General features: G+C 53.9%; 9 protein-coding genes across 9 annotated transcripts; 5 read left to right on the top strand and 4 right to left on the bottom strand.

The window, feature by feature from the left end:
• Positions 1 to 5197: 5197 nt before the first annotated feature.
• On the top strand, positions 5198 to 6295 carry ISF_05012 (Agmatine deiminase; the record flags this gene model as incomplete). The annotated part of the gene is made up of 1 exon (XM_018848617.1): positions 5198 to 6295. One exon carries the CDS (start codon positions 5198 to 5200, stop codon positions 6293 to 6295), a length of 1098 nt encoding a protein of 365 aa, XP_018704343.1.
• Positions 6296 to 7308: 1013 nt separating this feature from the next.
• Positions 7309 to 8221, bottom strand: ISF_05011 (Mediator complex subunit Med18; the record flags this gene model as incomplete). The annotated part of the gene is made up of 2 exons (XM_018848616.1): positions 7309 to 7711; positions 7773 to 8221. The coding sequence occupies 2 exons, from the start codon at positions 8219 to 8221 to the stop codon at positions 7309 to 7311; spliced, it is 852 nt and encodes a 283-aa protein (XP_018704342.1).
• A 450-nt stretch (positions 8222 to 8671) lies between these two features.
• On the top strand, positions 8672 to 10158 carry ISF_05010 (DNA kinase/phosphatase Pnk1; the record flags this gene model as incomplete). Its single annotated transcript, XM_018848615.1, has 3 exons — positions 8672 to 8762; positions 8814 to 9773; positions 9848 to 10158. 3 exons carry the CDS (start codon positions 8672 to 8674, stop codon positions 10156 to 10158), a joined length of 1362 nt encoding a protein of 453 aa, XP_018704341.1.
• A 2900-nt stretch (positions 10159 to 13058) lies between these two features.
• ISF_05009 (Sugar/inositol transporter) lies at positions 13059 to 15175 on the top strand (the record flags this gene model as incomplete). The annotated part of the gene is made up of 4 exons (XM_018848614.1): positions 13059 to 13336; positions 13614 to 13787; positions 13849 to 14635; positions 14723 to 15175. The coding sequence occupies 4 exons, from the start codon at positions 13059 to 13061 to the stop codon at positions 15173 to 15175; spliced, it is 1692 nt and encodes a 563-aa protein (XP_018704340.1).
• An 805-nt stretch (positions 15176 to 15980) lies between these two features.
• ISF_05008 (hypothetical protein) lies at positions 15981 to 16286 on the top strand (the record flags this gene model as incomplete). Its single annotated transcript, XM_018848613.1, has 1 exon — positions 15981 to 16286. The coding sequence occupies one exon, from the start codon at positions 15981 to 15983 to the stop codon at positions 16284 to 16286; it is 306 nt and encodes a 101-aa protein (XP_018704339.1).
• Positions 16287 to 16783: 497 nt separating this feature from the next.
• On the bottom strand, positions 16784 to 18091 carry ISF_05007 (exo-polygalacturonase; the record flags this gene model as incomplete). Its single annotated transcript, XM_018848612.1, has 1 exon — positions 16784 to 18091. The coding sequence occupies one exon, from the start codon at positions 18089 to 18091 to the stop codon at positions 16784 to 16786; it is 1308 nt and encodes a 435-aa protein (XP_018704338.1).
• A 1077-nt stretch (positions 18092 to 19168) lies between these two features.
• ISF_05006 (hypothetical protein) lies at positions 19169 to 20275 on the top strand (the record flags this gene model as incomplete). Its single annotated transcript, XM_018848611.1, has 4 exons — positions 19169 to 19236; positions 19301 to 19428; positions 19484 to 19857; positions 19937 to 20275. The coding sequence occupies 4 exons, from the start codon at positions 19169 to 19171 to the stop codon at positions 20273 to 20275; spliced, it is 909 nt and encodes a 302-aa protein (XP_018704337.1).
• Positions 20276 to 20870: 595 nt separating this feature from the next.
• On the bottom strand, positions 20871 to 21650 carry ISF_05005 (Acyl-CoA N-acyltransferase; the record flags this gene model as incomplete). Its single annotated transcript, XM_018848610.1, has 2 exons — positions 20871 to 21535; positions 21608 to 21650. The coding sequence occupies 2 exons, from the start codon at positions 21648 to 21650 to the stop codon at positions 20871 to 20873; spliced, it is 708 nt and encodes a 235-aa protein (XP_018704336.1).
• An 882-nt stretch (positions 21651 to 22532) lies between these two features.
• On the bottom strand, positions 22533 to 24522 carry ISF_05004 (proline-specific permease; the record flags this gene model as incomplete). Its single annotated transcript, XM_018848609.1, has 7 exons — positions 22533 to 22901; positions 22951 to 23732; positions 23787 to 23896; positions 23947 to 23959; positions 24024 to 24176; positions 24228 to 24290; positions 24360 to 24522. 7 exons carry the CDS (start codon positions 24520 to 24522, stop codon positions 22533 to 22535), a joined length of 1653 nt encoding a protein of 550 aa, XP_018704335.1.
• Between the last annotated feature and the right edge of the window lie 545 nt (positions 24523 to 25067).

The raw sequence follows: 25067 nt of genomic DNA, 5'->3' as shown, positions 1-25067 counted from the left end.
CCAGTGAGGCTAAGAAGAATTTCGAAATTTAAAAAAAGAACGAAAATACAAGAAAAAGACGCACCCACGGCTGAGTCCGGCTCATTGACAAGGCCGAAAGGCTTCCAGAATTTGCGGCTGACTGATTACTCACCGGAGAGCTGACAGACGGCGCAACAATTCGCGTAATACACGGAATCCACCGCGTCATTCTTCTTGTATTTTTCTTCAAGAAAGAATCCCGAAAGATTTTTTTGCTCATCAGCCCTAAACTAAACTAGAGAAAAGCTATGTTGTGATGGAAGAAAAGCCCTAAAAACTACGTTACGTTGAGTACGCACCAATCCGGCGCCGGCGGAGGAGGAGGGCGGGCGGCGGCGCGGCGGACGGCGGCGGTGGCGGAGTTGGTTGCGCCACCCAATCACCGGGTACCTGAGCAGGAGCGAACAAAAATCGTTGGAGAGATAAGAAGAGCAGTTCGGGAAAAAGCCAAGCCTAGCTGTGTTTTTTTCCTCTGTGCTTTCGCCTGATGAGGTATTATGATTAGGTAGGTAGGTAGCCAGGTACCTTGCATTAGAGGGCGGGCCGGAATGCCTGTACTGGAGGGTCGAGGAGCGCTGCCATTAGTTGTGTAGAGGGAGAATGGATGGGCGCGGAGCTGTTTCCGGAACGGGAGGAGGAGTGAGAAGGTTATGTCATCTCCAATATCGCTTGGGAAGTTCCAGAACTTGCTGTCCGGAACTGATGGGCAGTAGCAGGTCGCCGTCGCTCCCGTTCGGTCGAGCTGGCGACGAGAGACAATGGCAAACAGAAGGGCCTTGCGCGGCAGTTGCACCGAGAGCTTCGGAGTTTTCACACATGTAATTGAGCATCGTTTCCTTTTTTTTTTTTTTTTTTGCATCATCCACTGTGCAGATCCCAAGGTGGGCTCTCTCTCTGGAGTTACAAGGGCCAAGCCTTGCTCTTTGTGGAAGCGCTTCACATGTCACCGTCGTCATTGATTTTTTATTTTTGCATCAGTTTCTTTTTTTAAACATTCTTGAAGGATTTCGGAAGAAAAAGGAAACAAAAACTGCATCATCATTACCAAATTATTCTCTCGTCGGGAAGAGAAGCATGCATGTCATCCAAGCACGCTAGGGGGATGGGCCGCTCCCGTGCCCTATTTCGCAGCTTCTTTTGAGTTTTCAATGCCCGTGCTGCATTTGTCCACCGAAGAGGAACGGGATTAATCCGGCATCCAGTTCAGAGTTTTCCAAGGGCGAAGGTAGAACGATGCTTGTGCTGGAGGAAGAGCCCAAGACACTCCACTGCTACAATGAATGGTCATCAACAAGCCTTCTAGACCGCGGTCGGTGGAACCGATCCATCAAGACACTAGCAGTGGATAATGTACCCTTTTGCTGGAGAACACGGTGCTCATGTACTCGACCTACAGGGGCGGGTTGTTACTGATTTGTTACTGGCTACCGGCTTACTGGTGGCGCCGTAGGGCCCGGTGGCCTGTCAGGGCCTGTCAGGGCCTGAGGGCCTATCGGGGCCTGTCGGGGCCTGTTTCCAGTTTCCAGGGCTCTGCAGCGGACTGTGCAGAGCGAAAGAGTCACACAACATTCCGTTGTTCGGACAGGACACGGTCTTGCTGCATAATTCTTGGTCATACTAACTATGTAGGGATTGTGCTCTCGGGCACCATTCACTCACGGGCCTTTGGGCTGAGCACCAAAGAACAAACTACCTCATTGCCTCATTGGGAACTGCGAATTGTCCCAGAATCTGCCGAGACATTGGTCCGCTGCCGCCGCCCAGCAGTCCTGTACAAAAAATGATCGAAAGCCGCATACAAATACTCATATTTTGAATAGTTAAAAAAAAAAGGAAGGCAATAATATGCACGTAAAGACACACTATACAGACGTAGGGAAAGGAGGGGGAATGGCCGGCCAGAGTCTCGAGGCGGTATTACACACGGCGCAACTGTAACGTCGTCGTCGGCGTTGGCAACTGCCGAAGACTGACTGGCGGGCAACTCAATCAAACAAGTCACTTCTTCCCGAGACTTGTGAGGCCAAGGCAGCTTTGCATACATGTCGCGTCGCACACGCTGGTGTTGGTATCACGAACAAGACGCGATTACTCCCTGGCCTTCCTTCTAGTCACAAATTCAACAGCCCTCTTCTTCTAATTATAAGTTTTTAGAGAAGCTACTATCTATTCGTAGTCTGACTTGTTACGAGTTGGCTTGCCGGCAGCATCGTCGTCATGTCTCTGGCGCCTGCGGTCGTTGTCATCGGGTACATGTCGTCGCCGGTGCGAACTTTGCGCCCAACCGAGCTGCATGCTAGCAACCAGGCCGGCGCTCATATGATGATGACCCGAGAAGGGGAATGCATAGGATATACAAGATACAAGACAGCCTATACCAAATCCGTCGAGCTGTATCTTTTGCGTTGTCGTGACAATCGCAATACTTGCCAAATACTGATACTTCTTCTGTGTCGCTTCGAACCCTTATCCAATGCGCGTCTTCCAGTTCCAAATACGGAACGCGTCAAATTCCCATCAATAGCGAAAGCTCTCCGGTCAGGTTACTGTTCCTCGCCGTCGCCCCCTTTTTTTTTCTTGCCTCTCGTGAGAAGGTCGGGATGGCGCGCGGACGTAGCACAATCTCGTCCAACGAACGCTGCAAGCCCGCGCTCACAATCGTGTGCTTCCGAGACACGTGGGCTGAGTCACTGTGCATTCACCGAGTCCTGGCGATGCCCGTCGCATGTTTGCGCGAGCCCCTTTGACGTGGCGGACACGGAGCGACGATGCTGTGCAAGTTTGCGGCGCGTACCCTGTAGCCGAGACAAAGCCGGGTGCTTGCAGACTCCGGGATACCGCTAGTCTAGAGGTCGAATGGACTTTGTGTAGCTCAGGGGGCGAGCAAAGGATGCTTCGTGTCGGTGTGTTAATATCTAAGCTGCTGGACTGTTGTGCGACGAGCAATATCCTGTAATCCTCATTCGCTCGACAGCCACATTGGCGGCCCTTGAACCGGCTCGTGACTCACAAGACATTGACGCTAATCTTCAGATTCATCGGGCTCTCAGGAGTATGAAGAAAGATCATGAATACCATATATCCATGTATTACAGCCAGAGGCCCCAATGAACAAATACCGCCCGGCTACTAGCAGCACATCAGGTGCACAGATATTGATAATGAGCTTGGTAAAAGAGATCCAAAGATTAAACATCAAGATATAAATGCTTCAATTGAAACCTCCTGACTTTGAAAATGAAAGGTCGCCGTACTGCCATGTTCTCACACCCATGCCGTAAACGAAGAAGTCATAAATGCACAACGCTGAAGAAAACAACTCCGTTTTTCTGCGAATATTTGAAATATAAGATACAAACCATCGTAGCGTCGATTAGTTAGTTTAACGGTTATTGTAGCGGACGTGTCAATTCTCATTGTCTACACAGGTCTGGACGGAAGCCCGTTGCCTAACATGACATAAAAACCCCAAATAACTATCAATTGTCTAGCTATCCAAATAGCCAAGTAGCCGGTTATCTACAACAAGTATTCCTAAAATACTCTTCATTCTTCCTCGCCTTTGGTCTCCTCCACCCCCTCCTATACTTCTTCACCCCCTTGCGACACACACTCACATACACACGCACACCTGCCCAGTCTTCATTTTTTGGAGGGTCATTCATGTGCGTGTGCATGTGTATAGAAGGCTTCCTGAGCACTGGCGCCGGCGCAAGCTCACCTCGCCGTGGCAAGCCCATCACGACAGAGTTTACTACGAAGGATGAGCCACGGGCTCAAGAAGATAGAGCAGTCTCGCTGGCCAGCCGCTTCAATCGGCGTTGTTCACGCTTCTCGTCGACTTTTGCGTGCAGCCAATCTTTAAGCTTGCGCCTATCTTTCGCAGGAATGATCTCAGGATCATAGTCCGACACGGTGATCCAAGTGCCGCCTTCTGGGTGCACGGAACCATTCACAGATTCGACAAAATGATCAAGGGCGGTGAGATTGGGTAGGTTCAAGGGCGACAAAAAGTGGCATTGTCCGCAACAGCCGCTGTCAGTGTGTCGCGGTTGGAAATGCAGGCGTCATAAAGTTGACGCCAGTGCCGGACCTTGAATCCTCGGGGCTGATCTAGATGTCTCATTTTGCTTATAGTGCTTTTCTTAGAGGTAAGTCGCTAGCGAGAAACGAGCTGTTAAAAATCCGGTTGTGAAAATCCGGTTGTGAGATATCCGTTGGGAGAAATCTGGCTGCGTGGAACAAGAGACGAGGAATGTGTAAGGACAAGGCTAGTATTCAGTGGTAGTAGAGCGGTTATATGATAGAATAGAGTTTATACTATTCGGTGTTGCCCAGCGTGTCACGACGAGGGATCGACTCGCCATTATAGAGGTAAGCTCTCTAATGAGATTTTAAGAATGTTTGTAAGCATCTGATTCAGTACCACGAACGCGGGTGAGTGCTGCGCAAGACGCCGTCGTCGCCCCATGACACCCCATTGCCGTCGTCGAGATGTGGCCTCACCTTTTTCGAACAACATTCCTATAATAGATCTCGTAAAACTAGTATAAGAACTTTGCATAGGTGGATATTTACAGGCCATGAGACTGCCTGAATTGTGTAGGTGGTGTATTGGCCGCACGGAACGGGGAGATGCAAGGCAGACACTGTAGTAGAGCGGCGCAGCAATACCAATTCACTTGAGTAAAACCTCAAGCTTTTAAAGACGTATAACGAATCCCCTGCAATCCACAAGCTAGGGACAAAAGAAGGTTTCGATCATCAGTCGTCAGTTAGTTCGCGCTTGTTGTGGCAGGGCTGCATCCACAGTGTCCACCAGCTGGATCGTAAGGCGACCAACCACATCAAATTGCGATAGCTTCGTCTCTTGGACCCTCAGATTGCGGAGTTCAATCATCAAAAGCTTCTGTCTTCCCAATCTGCCTTGGAACGCTACATTCATGACCAGCAACCCAGCCTCAAGCCTACGCAATGCAGACAGGCGAGGGTAACGGCCTTGGCCGACTATCATGATAAGACAACTCCAAGTGTGTCTTGAGCTCCTCTGTCCGAGTCAAGTATATAAACCGACGCCCCTCGCTCACTGGTGTCGGTTCTGCAACGCCATCATTCACTCACTTCACTGCATCTTCCTTTACCCAATTGCACTATGCATCTTCCTACTACCATCGCCATGGCCCATGTTGCCGCCGCCGCTCTCTTCCGTCCCGCCGAGTGGGAGCGCCAGTCGCAAGTCCTCATGGCCTGGCCCTCGGCGCAGAACGACGCGTACCAAGGCGCCGCGCACGACCTCAAGCGCGCCACCGAGGACGTGTCCATGATCGCCGAGGCCGTCTCCTCCTTTGAGCCCGTCACTCTCCTCGTCACCCCGGACCGGATCTCTGAAGCCGAGGAGCGCCTCGGCCACAACCCGACCAACATCAGCATCCAGCCCGTGGACAACTATCCCAAGCTGGACCTCTGGATGCGCGACATGGCGCCGACGTTCGTCCTCGACACCGACGGCGGCGCGCGGGAGCTCGCCGGCGTCGACTTCAACTTCAACGGCTGGGGGGAAAAGTACCCCGTGGGCCAGTGCCTCTCGCTCGCTGCTATTAACCTGGCCGCCATGGGGCTTCCCCGCGTGTGCTCCCCGCTCGTCGCCGAGGGCGGCTCCCTTGAGGTCGACGGCGAGGGCACCGTGATGCTCACGGAAAGCTCCGTGCTCAACGACAACCGCAACCCAGGATGGTCCCGCGCGGACGTCGAGGCCGAGCTGCGGCGCACCCTCGGCGTCACCGTGGTCCTCTGGGTGCCCGGCCGCAAGGGGCTCGAGGTCACCGACGGCCACATCGACGGGCTCGCGCGCTTCGTGGCGCCGGGACACGTCCTCCTCAGCCGCCCGAGCGAGCTCGACGACGGGGTGTGGACCAAGATCTACGAGGAGGCTCGCGATATCCTACACGACGCCACCGACGCCAAGGGCCGCCGGCTGCAGGTCACCGAGGTTGCGGAGGCGGACGTGCGCTCCATGGGTCTTGGTGAGGAGGCGCTCGCGGATATCGAGTCGGGCAGGGAGGACGCGCCCGCTCTGACGTACGTCAACTACCTGCTTGTGAATGGCGGCGTCATCTTTCCTCAGTTTGGAGATGAGAAGGCGGACGCGGCGGCCTTGAAGACCATTCAAGGCCTGTACAAGAACCGTGTCGTGGAAACAGTCTTGGCGCGCGAGCTTCCCTTCCTTGGCGGAGGTATTCACTGCTCGACTCAAGAAGTTCCTTACTTTCTGTAGGTGCCTTTGATCCAAGAAAATGCCATCTTTTGGCGTGCCCAAGGCGGCTCGGCAGCCTGCGTCATCAGGGAAACTGCTCGGAGGAGAGGCTGGCTCCCCTGAGGGCACTCAAAAACCCTTCTTTTCTTGCTCTACTGTATTAATGAATATCATTGTGTCTATAATACTGTTTTGCTGTTATTACAAGATCGACGTGACACAAGTTGCTCTTGACGAGAAGCATTTCCTCAAGTATGCTGAAGAGGCCAATTCTACGGTCCATGTCCTCAACGGCGTGGGCTTGAATCCCCCCTCCTGTTTATTATCCAACTATTATCTAACACCAACAGGAATGAACCTCATGCCTGCCTGGCACAGTTCCTGACGACCCTTGTTTATGGATCAGGGGGAGGACAAAAAGCGTGAACACCGTCGCGTAAGGCAGCTGGGGTCTTCTGCCAGCATAGGCGGCGGTTGACTCTGAGTGGATGGGTGTACCTGTCATGAGCAGGGAAATCCTAATGATTAAAAGGTTGAGGCCTCTTTTAAAGGACTTCTCTGAGTCATTTGTCTGGTATTTCGTTTTTCTAAATATTGTGAAAATAGTGACTGCGTGACTGTAGTCACCCTTGGTCTTCTTGTCTTGACCCTTCTAATTTCTTCTCTTTATTTGTAAAGCTTGCTAGCAAGGAAAGGGCTATACAACTCTCCTTAGACTGAATTTTACAGCCCCTTTTGCTTTCCAACAGACGTTGTAAACAAAGAGAAAAAAGTTGAGAAGCACAACATAGGAAGACTGGTGGTTACGGCTATACGGGGTAGGGCCTGGCGACAGCCATTTTCAATTTCTTCCCCCTTCTTTAGGTAGATGGTGCTTGCGAGATAGAGCGCAGTGGGCAGCCACGCGGCCACGCCTAAGAAAGGGAGAGAGAGATCAGGAAAGCCAATCTGAAAGCGTGGGATCGTCCTGCGACTTTAAAGCCTTCTTTCAAAACATGCGACACCAACTCCATGCAAAATTCAACCTGAAAATATTAGTTCTTCCCAACCGTGACCTTTTGCGGGAGCGTATGAACGGCCTGCTGCCGCATCGCTACCCGGGTATCGTAAACCTTTCTGTCAATCGGGCGGAAGTCAAAGACCCCGTCCAGCTCGTTGCGCAGCGCCATCAGCACGTCCTGCGCCTTTCGAATCTCGTCGGGCTTGTTGTCCTGCAGCACGTGCGTCTTGACCTGCAAGATCCAACGCCCTTGCACGTCAACGGGCGTGAGGCTGTCCCAGGCCGGCAAGTGCGTGGCCGGGAGCGACAGGAACCCTTCGCGCTGCTCGAGGGGCGCGAATCGTTGGATGCGGTTGAAGATGTATTGCTTGCAGAGGCAGAACTCGACCTCGTCCCTGAAGAACCGATACGTCTCCTCTATCACCTCTCCCTTGAAGCTGTGTGCCATTGTCAGTGAGATGAAAGCGTATTTCTTGGGGAATGGTGCGTTTTGCATACCGGTGGTGGTTGTCTTCTAGGATCGATGGCAATGAACGCTGCTCCCACAATTCGACGATTTTGCGCTGCGTTAGAAGCGGCTTTCCGTGAGGAGGATCAGGAAAGTCGGTCCAGCGCAGGATGCCCGGCGTCGCGTTCGTGTCTAGGGGCGGCTGCGTCGGCTCCGACCCAAAGTCCCTGTCCTTGAGGACATCATAGCGGGCTTGTACTACGAAAGCTTGGCGAGTGAGATTTTGGTGAAGCTCCCGCCACAGCGGCGCGACGTTTTTGCGTATGGCCTTCTCGATGGAGCGTTGGTTGGACAGCCCGGCGGGCCGTGAAGGTCCCTGGTAGTAGAGTACGCGCACGATCGACTCCCACGCCTTCATGGAGCAGAGACCCTCGAGAATGGAGCAGGCTGGTACGAGGTCTGCATCCTCCACCATGCTAGTCATGCAAACTTCATACATTGTGTTTCAGGTCACCCGAGACCCTGTGAACTTGACGTAATGGCAGACGTTGCGCCGATGAGCCCTCAGCGCTGGGGAAAGTATTGTCTGCAAGCAGAGAGAGGATGATGACTCGTAAAAATAAAAATAAAATTACGGCTTGATCAAGGAAGATGCACCGGTTAGTGTATCGATGAGTTGACCGTGGATAGGAAGAAGACTGGAAAATGGAAAATGGTATGAAGGAGCATAAAATGAGTTAGTACAACAAACAACCAGCATTGAAGTCGCCTGAAGCAGCTTCACGAATGCCCCACGTGATCTCGTGTCAAAGTGCGACGCATTGGCGCGGTTCCCACCTTCACGGCTCGCTCGCACAGTCAAATGAACTTCAAGCGCTCAATAAATTGGCGATCGGTGGCCTGTCTTTCGTGTCAAGTGTCTCCGAGTACTCGGGTTCGTCGTTTTGAAATGTCTTCCAAGGTGGAAGTGGAAAAGCGTAAAGCTACAGAACCCATATCACCACCACCAACGAAGCGATCGCTCGCAAGTGGAACAACTAGTAAGACAAGCCCAAAGGCAGAGGGATTTAGCTAATTACGGCATCACGTAGAGAGCGCGATATCCAATTTCTTTACGCCAACCTCGCAAAAACCGAAAGATCGAACATCATGGTCCGAACGCAAAGACGACCCCACCAAGCCGGCGACGCTGCTTGTCGGCAAATACACACCAGATGGAGAGAGCAAGGAGACACAAAAACGGCGGAAAATTGCGGCTTTTGATCTGGACTCTACCTTGATTGACACGAGCTCTGGAAGAAAGCATGCCAAAGACGCCTCGGACTGGCGGTGGTGGGATGCGCAAGTACCCGGGAAGTTAAAGGAGCTCTACGAGGACGGCTATCAGGTGGCCATTTTGTCAAACCAGGGTGGTATTACGCTGCACGCTGATCCCAAGCAAAAGTCTGCGCCCAAGAATCCCTCGAAGCGATTAGACGAGTTCAAGGAGAAGGGGTCATCCATATTGCGATTCCTTGACTTGCCCATTACGGTATATGCGGCCACGGCAAAGGATAACTTTAGAAAGCCTCGGAGGGGCATGTGGGACGAAATTCTTCGTGATATGGGAGTGGAAGCCAAGGATATTGACCTGGAACAGAGCTTCTTTGTGGGAGATGCTGGGGGTCGCGGAGCCACCGTAGTCAACGGCGCGGCGATTGTCAAGGACTTTAGCTGCTCGGATCGAAACCTCGCCCACAATGTTGGCGTCTCGTTCAAGACGCCAGAGGAATACTTCCTGGGACAAGAGCCGCGCAAGTGGGAGCGCGACCTGGACCTGGTCCACTACCCTCTACCGAGCGAGGACGGCGAGGCCACGGCGTTCACGAAGAAGAATGCCCAGGAAATGGTGATATTTTGCGGGCGACCTGGGGCGGGAAAGAGTACCTTTTACTGGAAGTTCCTGGAGCCCCTGGGCTACGAGCGCGTAAACCAGGATACTCTCAAGACGAGGGAGAAATGTATCCAGGTCGCCAAGGCACATCTCGAAGACGGGCGCTCAGTTGCAGTGGGTAAGTGATCGACCGGATACTTTGACTGTCGTTTTGGACATCCGCGCAGCTACTGACGAGGCCATGGTGGGCAGATAATACGAATGCCGACCCGAGCACGCGCAAACTCTGGATCGACCTGGCCCAATCACTCAAGGTGCCGATCCGCTGCGTGTCGTTGTCGACGCCGGCGGCCGTGTGCCGCCACAATGACGCCGTCCGGTCGCTGAACAAGTCGCTGAACCCAGAGGAGAGAGAGGTCCTGCCGGAGATTGCATTTACCGGGTTTCAGAGTCGATACAAGCCACCGCAGGAGAGTGAGGGATTTGAAGACATAACGGAGGTCGAGTTCAGGTTCCGGGGTACCAAGGAGGACTATGCGATTTGGGGAAGGTATTGGCTGTGAGGGAGCTGGGCACTGCCCGGGTGGCGAGAGCCTCCATCGTCTGAGAGCCGGATGATGTTCATTCGGAGAGTTGCGCATTCATGCAGACAAGCCAACAACAACAACACGCCAAGTTGCAGCCACGGTCATGCCTGCTGGGACCGGTTTTCTGGCGTGGCGCCTCTTCGGCCGACGACCCTCTCGAGCTTCGGCGCGGCTGTAACTCGTAAGCCGAAGTTATTAGCGAGATAGAAAAGTCTAAGAATGACAGGAGGTGCAGGGATATGACGCCTTGTACATCTAGCCCCCTTGGCAAACACAAAGTGTGGCATGTTGTTGATGGGCGTGGCGTTCTCCAACGCGCTGTGGGTGATGCGGAGTTGGCTTATTGGGGTCCCCGTGGGGTTTGCTGACCACAGGCTGTTTGCCGAAAACTCAACTGCAAATAGCTGCCATTCAATATGATGGCCTGTTGCGAGCCCTAGGACCCACAGGGAAGACTAAAGGCGTGCCGATTAGAGCCTCGAGAGCTTCGCTTGATACTTTGTCAATCCAACGAAGGTTTTGCGTGGCACAGGCAGCTTACCTACTAAGAGTTGTAATAACCGCTATTATTACGGGGAGTATTGATACAATTACTATTATATTTCTTGCTATTATCTATTATTACTGCTTCTTTCTATCATCCGCATATTCATAAGGAGTGGAAGGCTTCCCTGGTATCCATCTGTTTTGCGGGTTGGCATCTACAGACGCCACACTCTAAGCACTGCCTACTTAACCGTATGAAAGAACAATGTATCATTTCTTGAAAACACTGTCCAAGCCATATCTCATTCTCGTTCGTCTCGCCCAATTTGCCACATTTTTTCTTTTTAATTGCGTTGATCGAAATGTGGTTGGCAACCTGCTTCATAACCCCCCCACCCCCTCACAGGGTCATGAGCTCCCTTCGCCAAGAAGGCGAACGGCGAGGGCGCGGCGCCCTTGGCTTGCCCAGCCGGCACCGGCCAGAGAGGGCAGAAAGCCTAGCCGGCTGGGCGTTGTCGATGGAGGCTTGCTCTCATCTCTTGGAAAGCTGGGCATGTAAATAGTCGTCACTTACGTAGGTTTCGTCTTAGTAGAGGATTCGTCTTAGCAGAGGTTTCTTCTTAGCAGAGGTTTCTTCTTAGAAGAGGAAGCAAATACGAGGCCAAGATGAGTTTTTGTGATGGCATGTACACCTAATTACCCCGCGTTCCCTAGGTAGGACTCGCAACGTTCGGCAGTCCGCCGAGAGGTGGCATCGTGGCGGGATGGGTATGGGGAAGATGACAGGGAAGGGCCTGGCGGCAACGTGGGTTGCGACGCTGCTCCGGTTTCTTTTCTGGTGTTTGGCCCTCTTTTTGCCCCGGATGACGCCAAGAAGCGCATAAAATTCTTGCCTTCATCTGAGGTCCCTCGATGTCGTATCCAGAGGAGGAACCTTTGTGTCGAGAAGGGCCGACGCGCTGCCTTGTGGTGGTGGTGCGCGGGCGAAGAAACAGAGCAATGATCTGCCACACCGAGTGGCGGCGACGGAGCTAGAAGCAACTCCAAACCAGCTAACAAGGAACAAGCAGAAGAATTTAAACTTCGATTGCCCTATTTCACCCGTTGTGGCTTGGAAAGCCTGGGTTAGGTAGCGCAGCAAATCTGAGGCTGGGCGACGTTTGCTCGTTCACAGTGGAGGGTTTCAATAGCCGAGCCCTCTTTTTCCTCTAGGCTGGGGTTGTGAGATGCGGCGTCGGCTTTTGTCCTGTTAGTTCTGGCGAGGCTCCGGCGCCCCCAACTTGCATTGTGTTTAGTTACGGAGTGCGGAGGGTGGTAGCTGGAGGAAATTAACCGTTTTTTACAAGCCCAATTTCTTGTCCATGAAACTGCGGTCAATGTTCGAATGGAGTCACTGATCATCCTGATGCGCTCGCCGAACGAAATTGCACTTGGGCCTACGGAAACGGGACCCCGTCCAGTGAGGGCTCGTGGAATTGCATTACGACTCATGCGCAGTTCATCCCGCCATTCATCCCCACAAGCAAATTCCAGCTGGGGCTGGCAAGTTGGGAGAACGTGCGACGCGCTCCACTGAGGGTGCAGTGGGTTGATTTGGAGAAGATGGGCTCCAAGACTGAGAATCATCCATCAACGGCACCGCGACCCGTCGGAGCACCCGAGAGGCGGCAGAAGTGCGCGCGCTTGCTTAATTTGCGCATGTGTGGTATTCCTCAGCTCGACGGTATTGTCATTTCTGACTCGTCTTTAGCACGGCAATGAGCACGATCAACGCTCCACGGAAGACTATTTCCGCCACGTTGGTAGGCCTGAGGGAGTATAGTCAAATACTTGTGTGGCCACCCACCGGCAGGCATCCCACTGGTGGCTTCATTATGGGAGATTTCTGAGTAGGACGAAATAGCCACCAAGGCTTAGTTACACGGCGGGGACGTGGGGATTGTGGCTTTATTCCCCAACTTTCTCATGAGGGGGATGTGGGAGAGTTGCCTAGTCGAGAGCTAACAAGCTGGGTGGTTTATTACTTTGGCTCCCCTCCTTCTACCAGTAGGGTGCAGGCTTTGCTGCTTAGCCGGCGGATCTTATTCCTCTCAGGCTACTGGGATACACCTACTGACGCAGGTTATGCCCATAAAGAGAGCCGTACCCATCCATGTCTTTTTGGTGCGGCGTGATCCAGAAGTAAAGAACTTGTATAAAGAAGGCCACTCCCCCAACCGTCGAGCCTGCCCCGCGGCTGACATTCCTCTTGTCGCACTCGTGTACCTTGCTGGTTTTCTTACTGTTGCTCCATACACTTTCAACGAAGCACGTCCAAGCAAGCTGCGAGTTACGTACGATACACGGATCACATACCAAGAACGAGCGACGCGACAACAAACCCAGGCATCATGGCTGGCGGCGTCAAGAAACCCGTCAACATCTTCCGCCTGAAGAACCTCGGCGAGCCCGCGGGCGTCTTCAACTGGCGCCTGTGGTTCGCCGTGGTCTCTTTTGGCCTGCTCGGCGCGGCGCGCGGCATCGACGAGGGCCTCATCTCGGGGGCCTTCAACTCGGCCGACTTCCAGCGGGCCATCCACTACAGCACCTACACTACCGTCCAAAAGGCCAACATCAAGGCCAACGTGTCGTCGATGGTGCAGCTCGGCTCCGTCGCGGGCGCCATGATGTAAGTTTTGCATGTCTGTCTGCCCCCCTTGCAAACTCCTTCTCGCCTTGAAAACTGGGCTGCGGGATGGGAAATCGTCTAGGCGAAACATTGGCATCGTCCCGTCCCATCTCCCCCGCCATTTTTTTTCTCCTTTGCCAAGAACGCCGACCCGTCATCCCACCATGACCCATGCGCCGCCCTGGCCGCTAGAACGGCGATCATGCTACGCTGCCAGCTCCGCAACGTTGAAATGCTCACCATGTGCTAACTACTTCTTTTTGCTTTTCCTGCCCAGTGCATTCATCGTCTGCGATCGGATCGGCCGTATTCAGGCCACTCGCTTCCTCTGTATGCTCTGGATTCTCGGCATCGTCGTCTTCATGATTGGCGGCGTCAACGGCAACCTCGGCGCTATTTACGCTGGGCGCTTTATTGCTGGTCTTGGTGTCGGACAGACGCCTGTCGTCGGGTACGTGAATTGAACCCGCAAGCTCGCAGACAGTCAACTACATTTCTAACCTTGTCAACAGCCCCGTATACATTGCGGAAATTGCCCCCGCGTCCGTTCGTGGCTTGTGTACCTGCTTCTTCACTGGCGCCGTCTACATTGGCATCGTCCTGGCCTACTTTACCAACTATGGCTCCTCCATCCACATCTCCAATCACAGTCATAATCAGTGGCTGGTTCCTACGAGCCTCCATATCATGATGGCCGGCATCATCTTCATCCTCATGTTCTTCCAGTACGAGTCGCCTCGCTTCCTCGTCAAGCAGGGACGCCCCGACAAGGCCGCCGAGGTCCTTTCGCACATCCGCCAGCAAGCTCCCGACAGCGACTACGTAGTTGGTGAGACGTCCATGATCCAGGCTGCGCTCGACCATGAGATGGAGGCAACTCGCGGCGTCGGATTCTTCGGCATGGTCAAGGAATTGTTCCTCGTCAAGAGCAACCTGTATCGCATGTATCTCGCAGCCATGGTGCAATTATTGTCCCAATGGAGCGGTGCGGGAAGCATCACCCTCTATGCAGTGGATCTTTTCAAGATCATTGGCATCACTGGAAAGCAAGAAGGGATGCTCGTCACCGCCGTATTCGGAGTTGTGAAGCTGATCGCTGCGTTGGCCTGTGCCCTGTTCCTCGTCGATGTGATTGGACGCAAGATGTCGCTTCTCATCGGCATTACCCTGCAATCCATTTCCATGATTTATGTCGCCAGCTTCCTTACCTCTGTCCCTCAGCTCGGTGTAGTCGAGGGTTTCAAGCTTCCTCAGAAGGATCTAGGCAGCAGTCGCGGCGCCATCGCGATGATATACGTGGTAAGTCACTCCATCCCGATGTTCCGATAAAAGCTATACCTGGCCAGATCCACCCCTCGAAAACAAATGCTAACGGGACGATTTCAGTCTGGATTTGCCTGGGCCATGGGCTGGAACTCTATGCAGTATCTCTTGACTGCAGAACTGTTCCCGCTCCGCGTGCGCTCATTTGCTACGTCGATTTCCATGACCCTGCACTTCGCCAACCAGTACGGCAACACCCGGGCTGTTCCCAACATGCTTCTCCCGACCAGCAACGGAGGCATCTCTCCCTCTGGCACTTTCTGGTGCTTCGCGGCCATCACCATCCTTGGCGGGATATGGGTGCTCTTCTCCGTCCCGGAAACGAGCGGTCGTTCTCTCGAGAGCATGGACCGCCTCTTCGACCTCCCCTGGTACAAGATTGGTCTGTACGGAAACAAGGATGCTGAGCTCCAGGACCAGGCGTACGATGAGAAGGAGCAGGCCGCGCACGAGATGCACGGAATGGGCCAGCATGTCGAGACGGCCAACCAGAAGCCTCGCACGATTGATGTTTGAGAAGATGGATTATTTCTTATACGAATGACTTGATACCTAAAAGATAGCTTATGTTTGGCAATTCAATGACTTTTTTGCAAGACAAACGTTTGCGCGATTATCATGTGGTGATAGTAGGCTACCCTCTCCGTGTAAACTAACATGTCAGCCAACGTACAGACAATTAGGTTCAAAAAAAATCTGGATAATGTATTGTGGGATTTAACGGAGATCTGAAGTGATTTGGAAGAAAAATAACAAATACGGTAACTACGATCAAGCAAGCGGGCGATGTGTGCGAGCTCGCGCTGCCTCGACAAGAGGGACAGCTGACAGCCGTCTGCACAATTTTGAACTTGCCAGATTCAAGCAACTTTCGAACGAGCCTGCCTGTGCCTTTCCCTCGAACTGTGTTTCCATGTCATTTCTTTCCCATTCACGCGTTCTTAACAACACAAAACGCTACAATGGCCCGGTCGCATAGTTTCGGAGCTGGTGGTCTCGCAGCCGCGTTGTTTTCCTTTGCTTTGCTACAATATCTTCCGCTCTGCACCACGAATACAATGATCATCGGACTCTTCCTGAACCTTGATCCTTTTGCCGACTCCAAGACTGGGACGAATCACCCAAGTACACTCCACCCTCCTCACTCTCCTCACCCTCCTCGTCTTCCAACACGGGCGCCGGCGGCGGGACCACCTTGGGCGGCTGATACTTGCGCCTGGTCGGTCGACTATCCTTAGTCCCGATGTACTGGCTCAGGAGCATCTCGAGCGTGCCGTCGTCCAGTGCCTCTAGCCTGCCCCCCTGCCTCTCCCACGCCGCGATGGAGTCAAACGTCAGCGGGGCCGCCGTCCGCGGCCGCTCGGCCCCGAAGGACAGGTTGCTGAGCGCCTCGGTCTGGGCGTCGACCTCGCTGATGTCCCGCGAGTTGGTCACATGGGACAGGCGCGACGGCGTGTACGGCGAGCGGCTGGAGGAGGAGAGACTTTTGACGCCGCCGGCGGGCGATCAGCGATCGGAGCCGCCGGACCGCTCCGGCTGGGTGGAGCGTGAGCGCGAGCGAGAAGGCGGCGTCTCGCTTTGGCTTTTCTTTTTGTGCGAGTCTTTGGTCATGGTGGTCGTATGGTGAGTGATAAAGAGGGAGAGGGATGATGAGGTTTTGAAGATCCATGCATTGACGAGTTCCCGCGAGGCTGGCTGGGCTGAGCTGCTGCTGCTGCTGCTGCTGCTGCTGCTGTCACCCGCCAGCCCCCCTGGTATATGTATAAGGCAAAAGGCGGCTGTTTGTGTGACGCGGGAGCGCTGGCTGCAGAGAAATTAACAGCGCAGGTCATTGCAGGTGGGTTTCACCCAGTCGGGCTTGTCAAAGCAATGTGGTTGAGCAAGCCTTGGTTTGCTCAATGATGCAGGCAGAAAGCAGGGCGGCGTGACTGATTGGACGACAAGCTACGCCGTGGCACAATGCGACATGAAGGAGGCGCTCGGTCGGTCTGCACCTGATGGCTGCCTTGACCAAGGCGGAGAGCGATGACGCTGTCTCAAATCGTTGGCCTTCCTATTATTAGACCTCGTCAAGCTATGATGCACGACCACACAACCTCGGGGCTCTGCTTCACCCTCACTCAGTCACTGACTGCACTGGAAGCCAGCATGCTCGTGCATGTTTTCGCAGTGCCACGACGTCAGCTCGTCACCGCCTGAGCCCCGGGTCATATGAACGTCGGACACGGTAAAGTTACTGCACCCTCCTGCGGCGACGCTGCACTGGAACCAGCCCACGTGGTCCACGCTGTCCTTGGCCCAGCCGCTGATGCCCCGGGCCGTAAAGTCTCGCATCGAAAACTTTGAGCTCTGGCAGTCGCGGCCCAGTCCGCCCTCGTAGTTTTCGCACTGCCAGGCGAAGAGCGGATACTTGCGGACGCCGCGCAGCTTGACGTCCTCGAGGACGATGCCGGACATGAAGCCGAGGCCGCCGCCGCCGCCATTGGGCGGGAAGCCCTTGGAGTTGCCGCCCCAGGTCTTGAGGTAGATCGCGTACGTGGTGTCGAAGAGGGTGACGTTCCTGGCGAGGAAGCTGGTGACGTGCTCGTGGCGGTCCTTGTACTGCCCGACCGAGCCGATGGCGAGGCCCTGGCCGCCGTAAATCTCCGTGTCGAGCACGCGGACGTTGGTAGAGTTGCCCTTGAGCGCCACCGCATCGTCGCCGCTCTTGATGCGCCACCGTCGCAGCGTGATGTCGTCTGACCAGATGGTGTCGATGCCGTCCGTGTTGAGCGTGCTCCAGCGGCTGGTCGAGGTGTTGTTGACGTAGATGTCGGCAAACTCGACGTGCTGGGAGTGGGTGACGGCCATGGTCCACATCTGGCTCTGGACGAAGCGCATGCCGGCGACGCGCGAGTTGGTCAGCCGGCGGAAGTTGACCATCATGGGCCGGCGCGGGAGGTTGCCGAGGCCGCGAGCCCAGTCGTACCAGACCTGGCCGTTGCCGTCGAGCGTGCCGAGGCCGTGTCCGTCGAGGGAGACGCGGTCGCCGCCAAAGTACCAGACGGTCGTCTGGTTCTGGAAGCCGACGGGCATGGAGACGGACCGCCAGTAGTCGACGTCGGGGCTCCAGAGGAAGCGGCCGTAGTGGTGGATCTCGACGTCGTCCATGTCGACGGTGGTCATGTTGCTCTCGATGTGGTAGACGGGGCCGGGGAACACGACGACGCTGCGCTTGCGGCAGTCGTAGTTGAGGGCGCGCATGATAGCAGGGGCGTCGTCGCCACCGGCGAGGTCGGGAAGCACGAAGCAGACGGGCCTCTTGGTCTCGTCGCCGATCCGCTGCCAGTATGCCTCGTTGCTGGCATGATCGGGGATGCGCAGAGCCTCGTCCGCGCTGCTGCTGACAGCAACGAGTGAGACCAAGGCCGTGAGAGCTGCAAGGAAACGCATTTTTCGCTACTTCTTGACAAACAAATGAAGGAAATACAATGTGCGTCTCTGCTTATGGAAATAAACAGAATGAGGTTGAAAGAGAACCGAAACTGGACACACAAAAGAATCCCGCTTCCTACTAACTAGCGAGACAGTGATGCGGCAGCTTACACGAGTTGGCGGGCGCAGACTGCTTTTTGGCGAAAGTCTGAACGTATCCTGGTGGCGGACAGCCTTTGTCTACTTGAATAAATTTGCTAGGCTTAGACCTGGCCGCGAATTTAGATGCACGATGACTTGTCGCCATGTTGCCACACCCTGAATGGGTTACATGAAAGTTGGTGCTAGATGGGACGGAGGATGACAACCTTTTTGTCCAAGGACTAGATCCACGCAAAGTCCCGACCTCCTCGTCACCTGCGTCGATGACTGCCTCGGACAATCCGTATAATTGTGACGCATCATGGCTCTCCAAGACAAGTTTCACCATGTATTGCTTCGGCAAAGTAGCGATAGTATCATGGAAGCTCCTTGAGTAATCTCCCGTGGTGATGTTGAAGTACCTGTGATGAGAAATTATGATTGAATGAAAGGTCATCATCCAACTACAACATGAGGGACTCTACCCGTAACAGCTACGGCTGTCGCCGCCTGAGGTTTCCTCATTTGCGCCAACTAACCTACAGCTTTGGACCCCTTGTTATTATCATCATTGCGCTGGGCTTATTGCGCCTGTTATTTCATCCATCCGAAGACAAGTTCGGCCAGTGGCGCCATGCATATACATACATACATTCACATAGTTACCAGATACCAGACTAAAATTAGACCGCAGCTATTGCCTCAGCAAACAATCGGGCGTTCAGCTTGCGCCTCAGCATACAGAAGGGCGTTCAGCTGGGCCCCCAGGACTTTTATTCTGCGCATCCCATTGATTGGTTCACAATTTCTGGGGACTCTGTTACTTGAAGATATAACTCGGGTGTGTCCCCTCGATTAAAAATATAGAATACATGGAACTTTATAGTTACATTCCCTATCATCCAATAAGTCGAGCCAGTATCAAAGAAAATACACACACCCATATATATACAAATGAAACCCATCATCGCATTCGCCCAGCACGGCGGTTACTTTATCAGTGGGCCAGGATATCGGCGCATGTGAGTATCTGTCCTGACTAATGCTTTCGGTTCCTCTAATGAGTTGACATTAATCAATATTTAGACATAACCTGCCGGATTGGTTCAAAGAAACCATGAGCAAAGCCCTTGAAGTCTACTGTGTGGCATTTGGTCCTGGAGATGCCGCGGTGGTTACGTACCTTGATGCCCAGACTGGGTGTGTACAGTTGAGTATGTTCTATAAAGAACCCTCAAACACCGTCGCTGGTTTAACCCGTGCATATAGGGATCAAAAACATTGCCTCAATGCGCGGCCTTGCCGAGTACCTTCTTGACCGCAATCCTCACACAGAATATAAGCGACATCTGCGCCATCTCCAAGTTTCGTTTAGCGGACGGGGTGGTTCATACTGGGCTAGTGATGGACAAACTAGCATATACCGTGAGCTTCCAGAGCAGCTGGAGCTAGACTTGCGCATGCTGCAAACAGAGAGAGGAGCTTGGCGCGACAGCACCCGATGCGTTGTACTAGGTGCAGGGGGGAACTACGTACTCCTTACCGGACGTGGTGCCTCTTCGTGCCAACTTGGAAGTTATCCTGGTGTATTCCATACTATGAACGCAGTTGATTCAGCTCCAACGGGTATTGGGAGTATCTGGGTTCGTACAACCTTTTTACGAGTCACTGGTCAGAGGCCATGACGATCTAATTGAACTCTGCTAACTACACCAACATCAGGGCATTCATCTTGACTCTTTCCGAGGGTCTTCCGTGGTTCAATGTTCGGACGGCAGCCTTCACGGATTCGATCTCAGTCCAGAGGCAAGGAGAGACATTGCGCAGATAAACCGCCAAGTCCACGCCGCCCAAGCTGCCTATTGCATGGCCCAGGAGCAGCTCAGGCAGGATCTCTTCCAAGCACAGGTCATGCAACAGGCCATGTTTGTCCAGGAGGAGGCTGCCTTGAAGCACATGTTTCGCAAGCAGCTCGAAAACCAGCAGTGGTGTGCAGAGATGAGCGCGCGCGCTGGTGGAGTGAAATGGGTAGAGGGAGATGGATATGGGAGACCGAAGTAGACGTTTGTGATGGTGCAAGAACACGAACGAAGTCTAGTAAGACTTGGATTAAGTGGTTGTGTACGAGGAATGGACAAAAGATGATGGCGTTGGGCTGTCGGCGTATGTACAGTAGGTGCCTGCAACCAGCACGCCCCGGGGGGGGGGGTCGTCGTCATCGGCACGCAGGACCAGGAGAGTTGGCCACGCAAGCCCACTAACTAATAAGAACTCAGTGTCAACCAGTTTCCTTCCTGCCACTCAGGTTCTCTTCTTCAATTCGTACAGTATGCGCTATCAAATCGGCAGAACCCAGTTGTCGGGACATGCGCCCTGACATCTACCTTGCAGCCGATCTCGCTGTGTAAACCCCGCGACAGTTCAGAATTTCTTGGTCGCCGCCTAATAATGCTGCCCAACAGGCATTTACTGGTGACTATCGTCTCGACAGAAGGCCTCGTTTCATGTCGCTTCACTCTCACCCGTGCATTGCCCTTGTCCAGCCCTGGCTCCATTCTCGCCAGCGTTCAACACGCCATCCATGTACGCCCTTGGCTTGCACGACCATTTGATATTCTATCGCTAACCAGACTAGTGAATGAAAATTCAAGTAAAATTAAACCGGTGTGCTTTTCTCCGGTTGGATGGTGTCCAACGGCTCCCAAATCATGGGCCATACCGTTATCCCCGGGCCCCCCTTCATCTGCAAGCCCATCGCATCACACTTTCCCTTGCCGAGCACCACAGTCCCGAGCTCCTTGAACCCTACCGTTGCATAGACGCGCCTGCTCGCCTCTGTACTGGCCTCTATCCATGCCGGCACCTGCTCCTTCTGAGCGACATCCAGGACCTGTCTGAGCACCCTGCTGGCCAGCCCCTGTCCTCTGCCCTCGGGCACCGTAGCGACGAGGAAGACGTAGTAGAACCTGCGCTTGCCGAGCGCGGCTTCCTTGACCGCGCCGACGTACCGCGGGAACTCGTAGAGCATCTTGACGGTGCCGGAGACGCCCAGCTTGGCGAACACGGGCAGCCCGCCGGAGGGGACGAAGTGGACGGGGTTGGCGACGTCCTTGCCGGGCGGCAGGACGACGGCGGCGCTCTGCCAGTCCGCGGTCTCGTATATGGTGCCGTGGTTGGCGACGGCGGCCGTGACTAGGAACTGGAACACGGTGTCCAGGTAGGATAGCCGCTCGTCGTCGGACAACTTGTTCAAGATGTAGGTGAAGCAAGGGTCCTCGCCAAACTGCGGGGCGAGCGTTGCAACCGCCTGTGAAGTTCGGGCTGATTATTACGAGGTAGATAGTTAGAGTGCATGCATCCATCGCGTCATCTTTGCAATTTTAGCGTACGTACCGCGGCCTTGCAGTGCCCCCTCTGTGAGATGCGTAGACGCCATCGCAGGCTCGCCGGGTGTTGCGTTGTCGTGAAGACAAGTCGAGTTGGAGAGCACCTCGAAGGTCTTGTTGGCATTGGGCTTCTCAGAGCCTCGCGTGCTTTTTATAGGTTTTGATCCATGCACGGCTTTTATTGTGAGCGGCAAGAAATAGGACCCGAAACCGCTGGTGAGCCAAGCTGTTGGCAGCCCTGTACGCCATCTCCGGTGCACCGTAAGGCTTGTTCCCCTATGCGGATAGTGTATAGTAGCCTCAACTATGGTCATCATCGAACTACAGGGGCTCCTGGCCCCTGAAACTTGGCCATCCGCGATAGCCGGAGTTGGGGAGACTGGTAGATCCTGTAGTGGAGTGGCCTGATGATTGCATTTTACCGATCCTTCTACCGATCCTTCTTAAGACCAACTATGCTTGTTTTCTTTCTTCTTTTTGTATGCTCTAATTTATATCTTGTATTTTTTGATATTTATCAATCTTATTTCGCACTGGCCACCCTTCAGTAACAGTGCCAAGCCGCTGTGGCTTTTGCCACCGAATTGATGCCTCGTAACCCATCCCGTTTAGGCCAACACAGTAACAGTTATCAGGATCGAGTAAAACTTGATCGGACGATAGTAGATCACTTTAAAAATAAGGTTTTCTTCACGATTAAACTGGCGTCGATGGTTATGAGTTGGCGACTAACAGAGCATATCTGTCATGCTGGATATGCCCACTGCGCTGCCTCACCAGAACGCGCCGTCCAACTCGGTGTCGCTCTTGCCCAGAGCCATAGTCACTCGCAGCTTTCTGCAAGGTTCTAAAGATGCAACTAAAATATTTAAAAAAAAAATTTATACTATATGTAACCTGGCTTTATGATACAACTATACGCATTGCCATTACTAGCAGATCCAGAACCAAATCCTTTCAAAGATATTTCGTGGAACAGGCGGTACGTCCTTGGCTGTGATCTCTTCGACTTCTTCAAGCCCACTGAAGACATTCAGCTCAGTGACGGGCATGATCCATGGCTTGTTCCTTCCATTCTGCCAACGGTGCGCAATATAAAGGCCGATGAAGATTGGGAAGGAGGCGTAGGATGTTACAAACTTGGCGATGTTGAATTGGTGTGGAAAAAAGACGGCGAACCCGTTGGTGATGCACATGAGGCTGAGCATGAAGAGGGTGCAATATGTCGAGTACGGTTGAAAGGGGCTTTTGAAGGGGAGCCTATCCTCGATGCCGTTGAGTCGCACCGCGGCGCGAAATCTCTGAGATGATTATCAGCACAGTTGACGGCCAAGTCTCGGGTATACTTACCAGGTATGTGACGAGAATAATGTTCCAGTTTATCATGCCGCTGACGGTGATGATGGTTGTCAGCCATACAAAGACATCGGCCCCTTTGCTGGAGAGATTCAGATAGCCCAAAAGACTGAGCACGGAGGAAGCCAGGACAGCCAGATGCGGCACTCCCCATCGATTGCATCGACGGAATATTTTCGGCGCCTTGCCGTTGCAGGCCATCCCGTAGAGCATCCTGGATGCTGAGTACAGCTGCGCGTTGCCCGCCGACCACGCCGCCGTGAGCGCCACCGCATTCAGCACGTGGTCCAGCACCGGGATCGCCGCGTTGTGGATGCCGATGACGAACGGGCTCGCCGACGCGTTGCTGGCCCCGAGCAGCCGCACGTCGTTGTGCGGCACGATGGCGCCAATCACCAGCGCACCCCCGACGTAGAAGAGTAGCAGCCGCCAGATGTAGCGGCGCGCGGCCTTTGGTATGTTGCGCCGTGGCGCCTGGCACTCGCCGGCGGCGGTGGCGATGAGCTCCGGCGAGAGGATGTAGGAGAAGCCGGCGCGAATCAGCGCGTCCCAGACGGCGAGGAACCGGCCGGCGCTGCCGGAGAGGAGGTAGGGCTTGAAGGCGCCGGGGTGGCTCCAGTACCGGAAGCCGATGCGGTCGTGGGTGGGCGCGCCGCCGAAGAAGATGACGAGGCCGATTAGGAGCAGGGCGAGGATGGCGACGATCTTGATGGAGGCGAACCAGAACTCGACTTCGCCGTAGTACTTGACAGCAACAAGGTTGAGCAGAACGCACACTGCCGGGGGATGTTAGAGGTGGCATACTGCTGGGCGTATGTCGTGATACGTACCGACGATGATTATGGTGATCCATGCAGCGGGAGGGACGGCTGTTGTCCAGTACTCCATGATGACCGCCGACGCAGTCGCCTCTGCTGGGGGGATCATGGAGTAGGCAAACCTGCAGCAACGTGTTATTGAAGTCGCGACAACGCGGGTTACTTGTCGTACCAGTAGTTCCACCCTATTCGAGAATTGTTAGACAGATTGAAGGCAAAACATTATCATCAGACATCAAAAAGACATACCAAAAGCAAAAGCCAAGCTAGGATCTACGAAACGCTGGACCAGGTACGGGATTGTCATTCCTCTGATGGGCATATAACTCGCAACCTCAGCCAGATCCATGGTCAAGATCCATACCACAGCCGACATGATGATATAAGACATGAGAAGAGGAGCTGCTCTATTGTTAACAGGCAAAGGTCGTCACAGAGCCTTGGAAGACATACCTGGTCCAGTCTCGGCGAGAACGCCTCCAGAGCCTATAAACAGGCCTGTGCCAACCGTGCCACCTGCGTTCAAGTCAGTCTACCTCACGCAGCTCGCCATGCAGCACCATGTAGTTGGATGATGGAGCTTACCAATTGCAATCAGCTGAATGTGTCGGCTCTTCAGCCCACGCTGCACGTTTCCATCCTCGGCCGTCCGCTGAAAGTCGTCGCGACGCTTGGGTTCCGTGTTGGACACGTGCTGCACCGCCAGCTCCGGGTCACGCTCGATCGTTTCCGTTGCTTCCTTCATCATCCTAGCGACAATGTCTGAGAACGAGTATGTCTAGGAGGAAGAAATCTAGCCGGGACCGCAAAACAAGGCGAGATCTAAAGTAGGTGCCATTGTGCAAACTCTCGCAGGGCTAGCGGCGCGCCGTCGCGTCGACGACAGAGCCTGGAACATGCGCTAGAAGGGACGCGTGCCTTGGAAAGCGTGGGATGGTCTGGTGTAGAGACGTAATTAGAATGGTATATTCGTGGGTAGGCATCGTGGAAATGGGATTTAGCAGTCGGCGCGACTGGGCCGGTGTCGCAGCACAGATGGACACGAACCTGGGGAAGCCACCTCAGGTATCGCCGAGATTGCGGGGAGCCTTGTTTAGGACGGGATTTGTACGTAATTTGGCTTCGTTTTACGCAGATCGGATGGTGTGGCTAGTCCAATTCAAGACTATATTTTTGTTAGCATGAGGAAGGATTGATGCCAATCCTCACCAGTGCACCCATGGGGGGGAGAGAACTTCACTCGGCAAGATTAGGAGAGGAACACACACCACAGTTCGATAATTAACATGGCCT

The sequence above is a fragment of the Cordyceps fumosorosea genome (assembly GCF_001636725.1).
Source record: "Cordyceps fumosorosea ARSEF 2679 chromosome Unknown scaffold_11, whole genome shotgun sequence".
Classification (NCBI taxonomy): Eukaryota; Fungi; Ascomycota; class Sordariomycetes; order Hypocreales; family Cordycipitaceae; genus Cordyceps; species Cordyceps fumosorosea.
The sequence above is the reverse complement of the archived record's forward strand: the minus strand, read 5'-3'. Positions and strand labels throughout refer to the sequence as shown.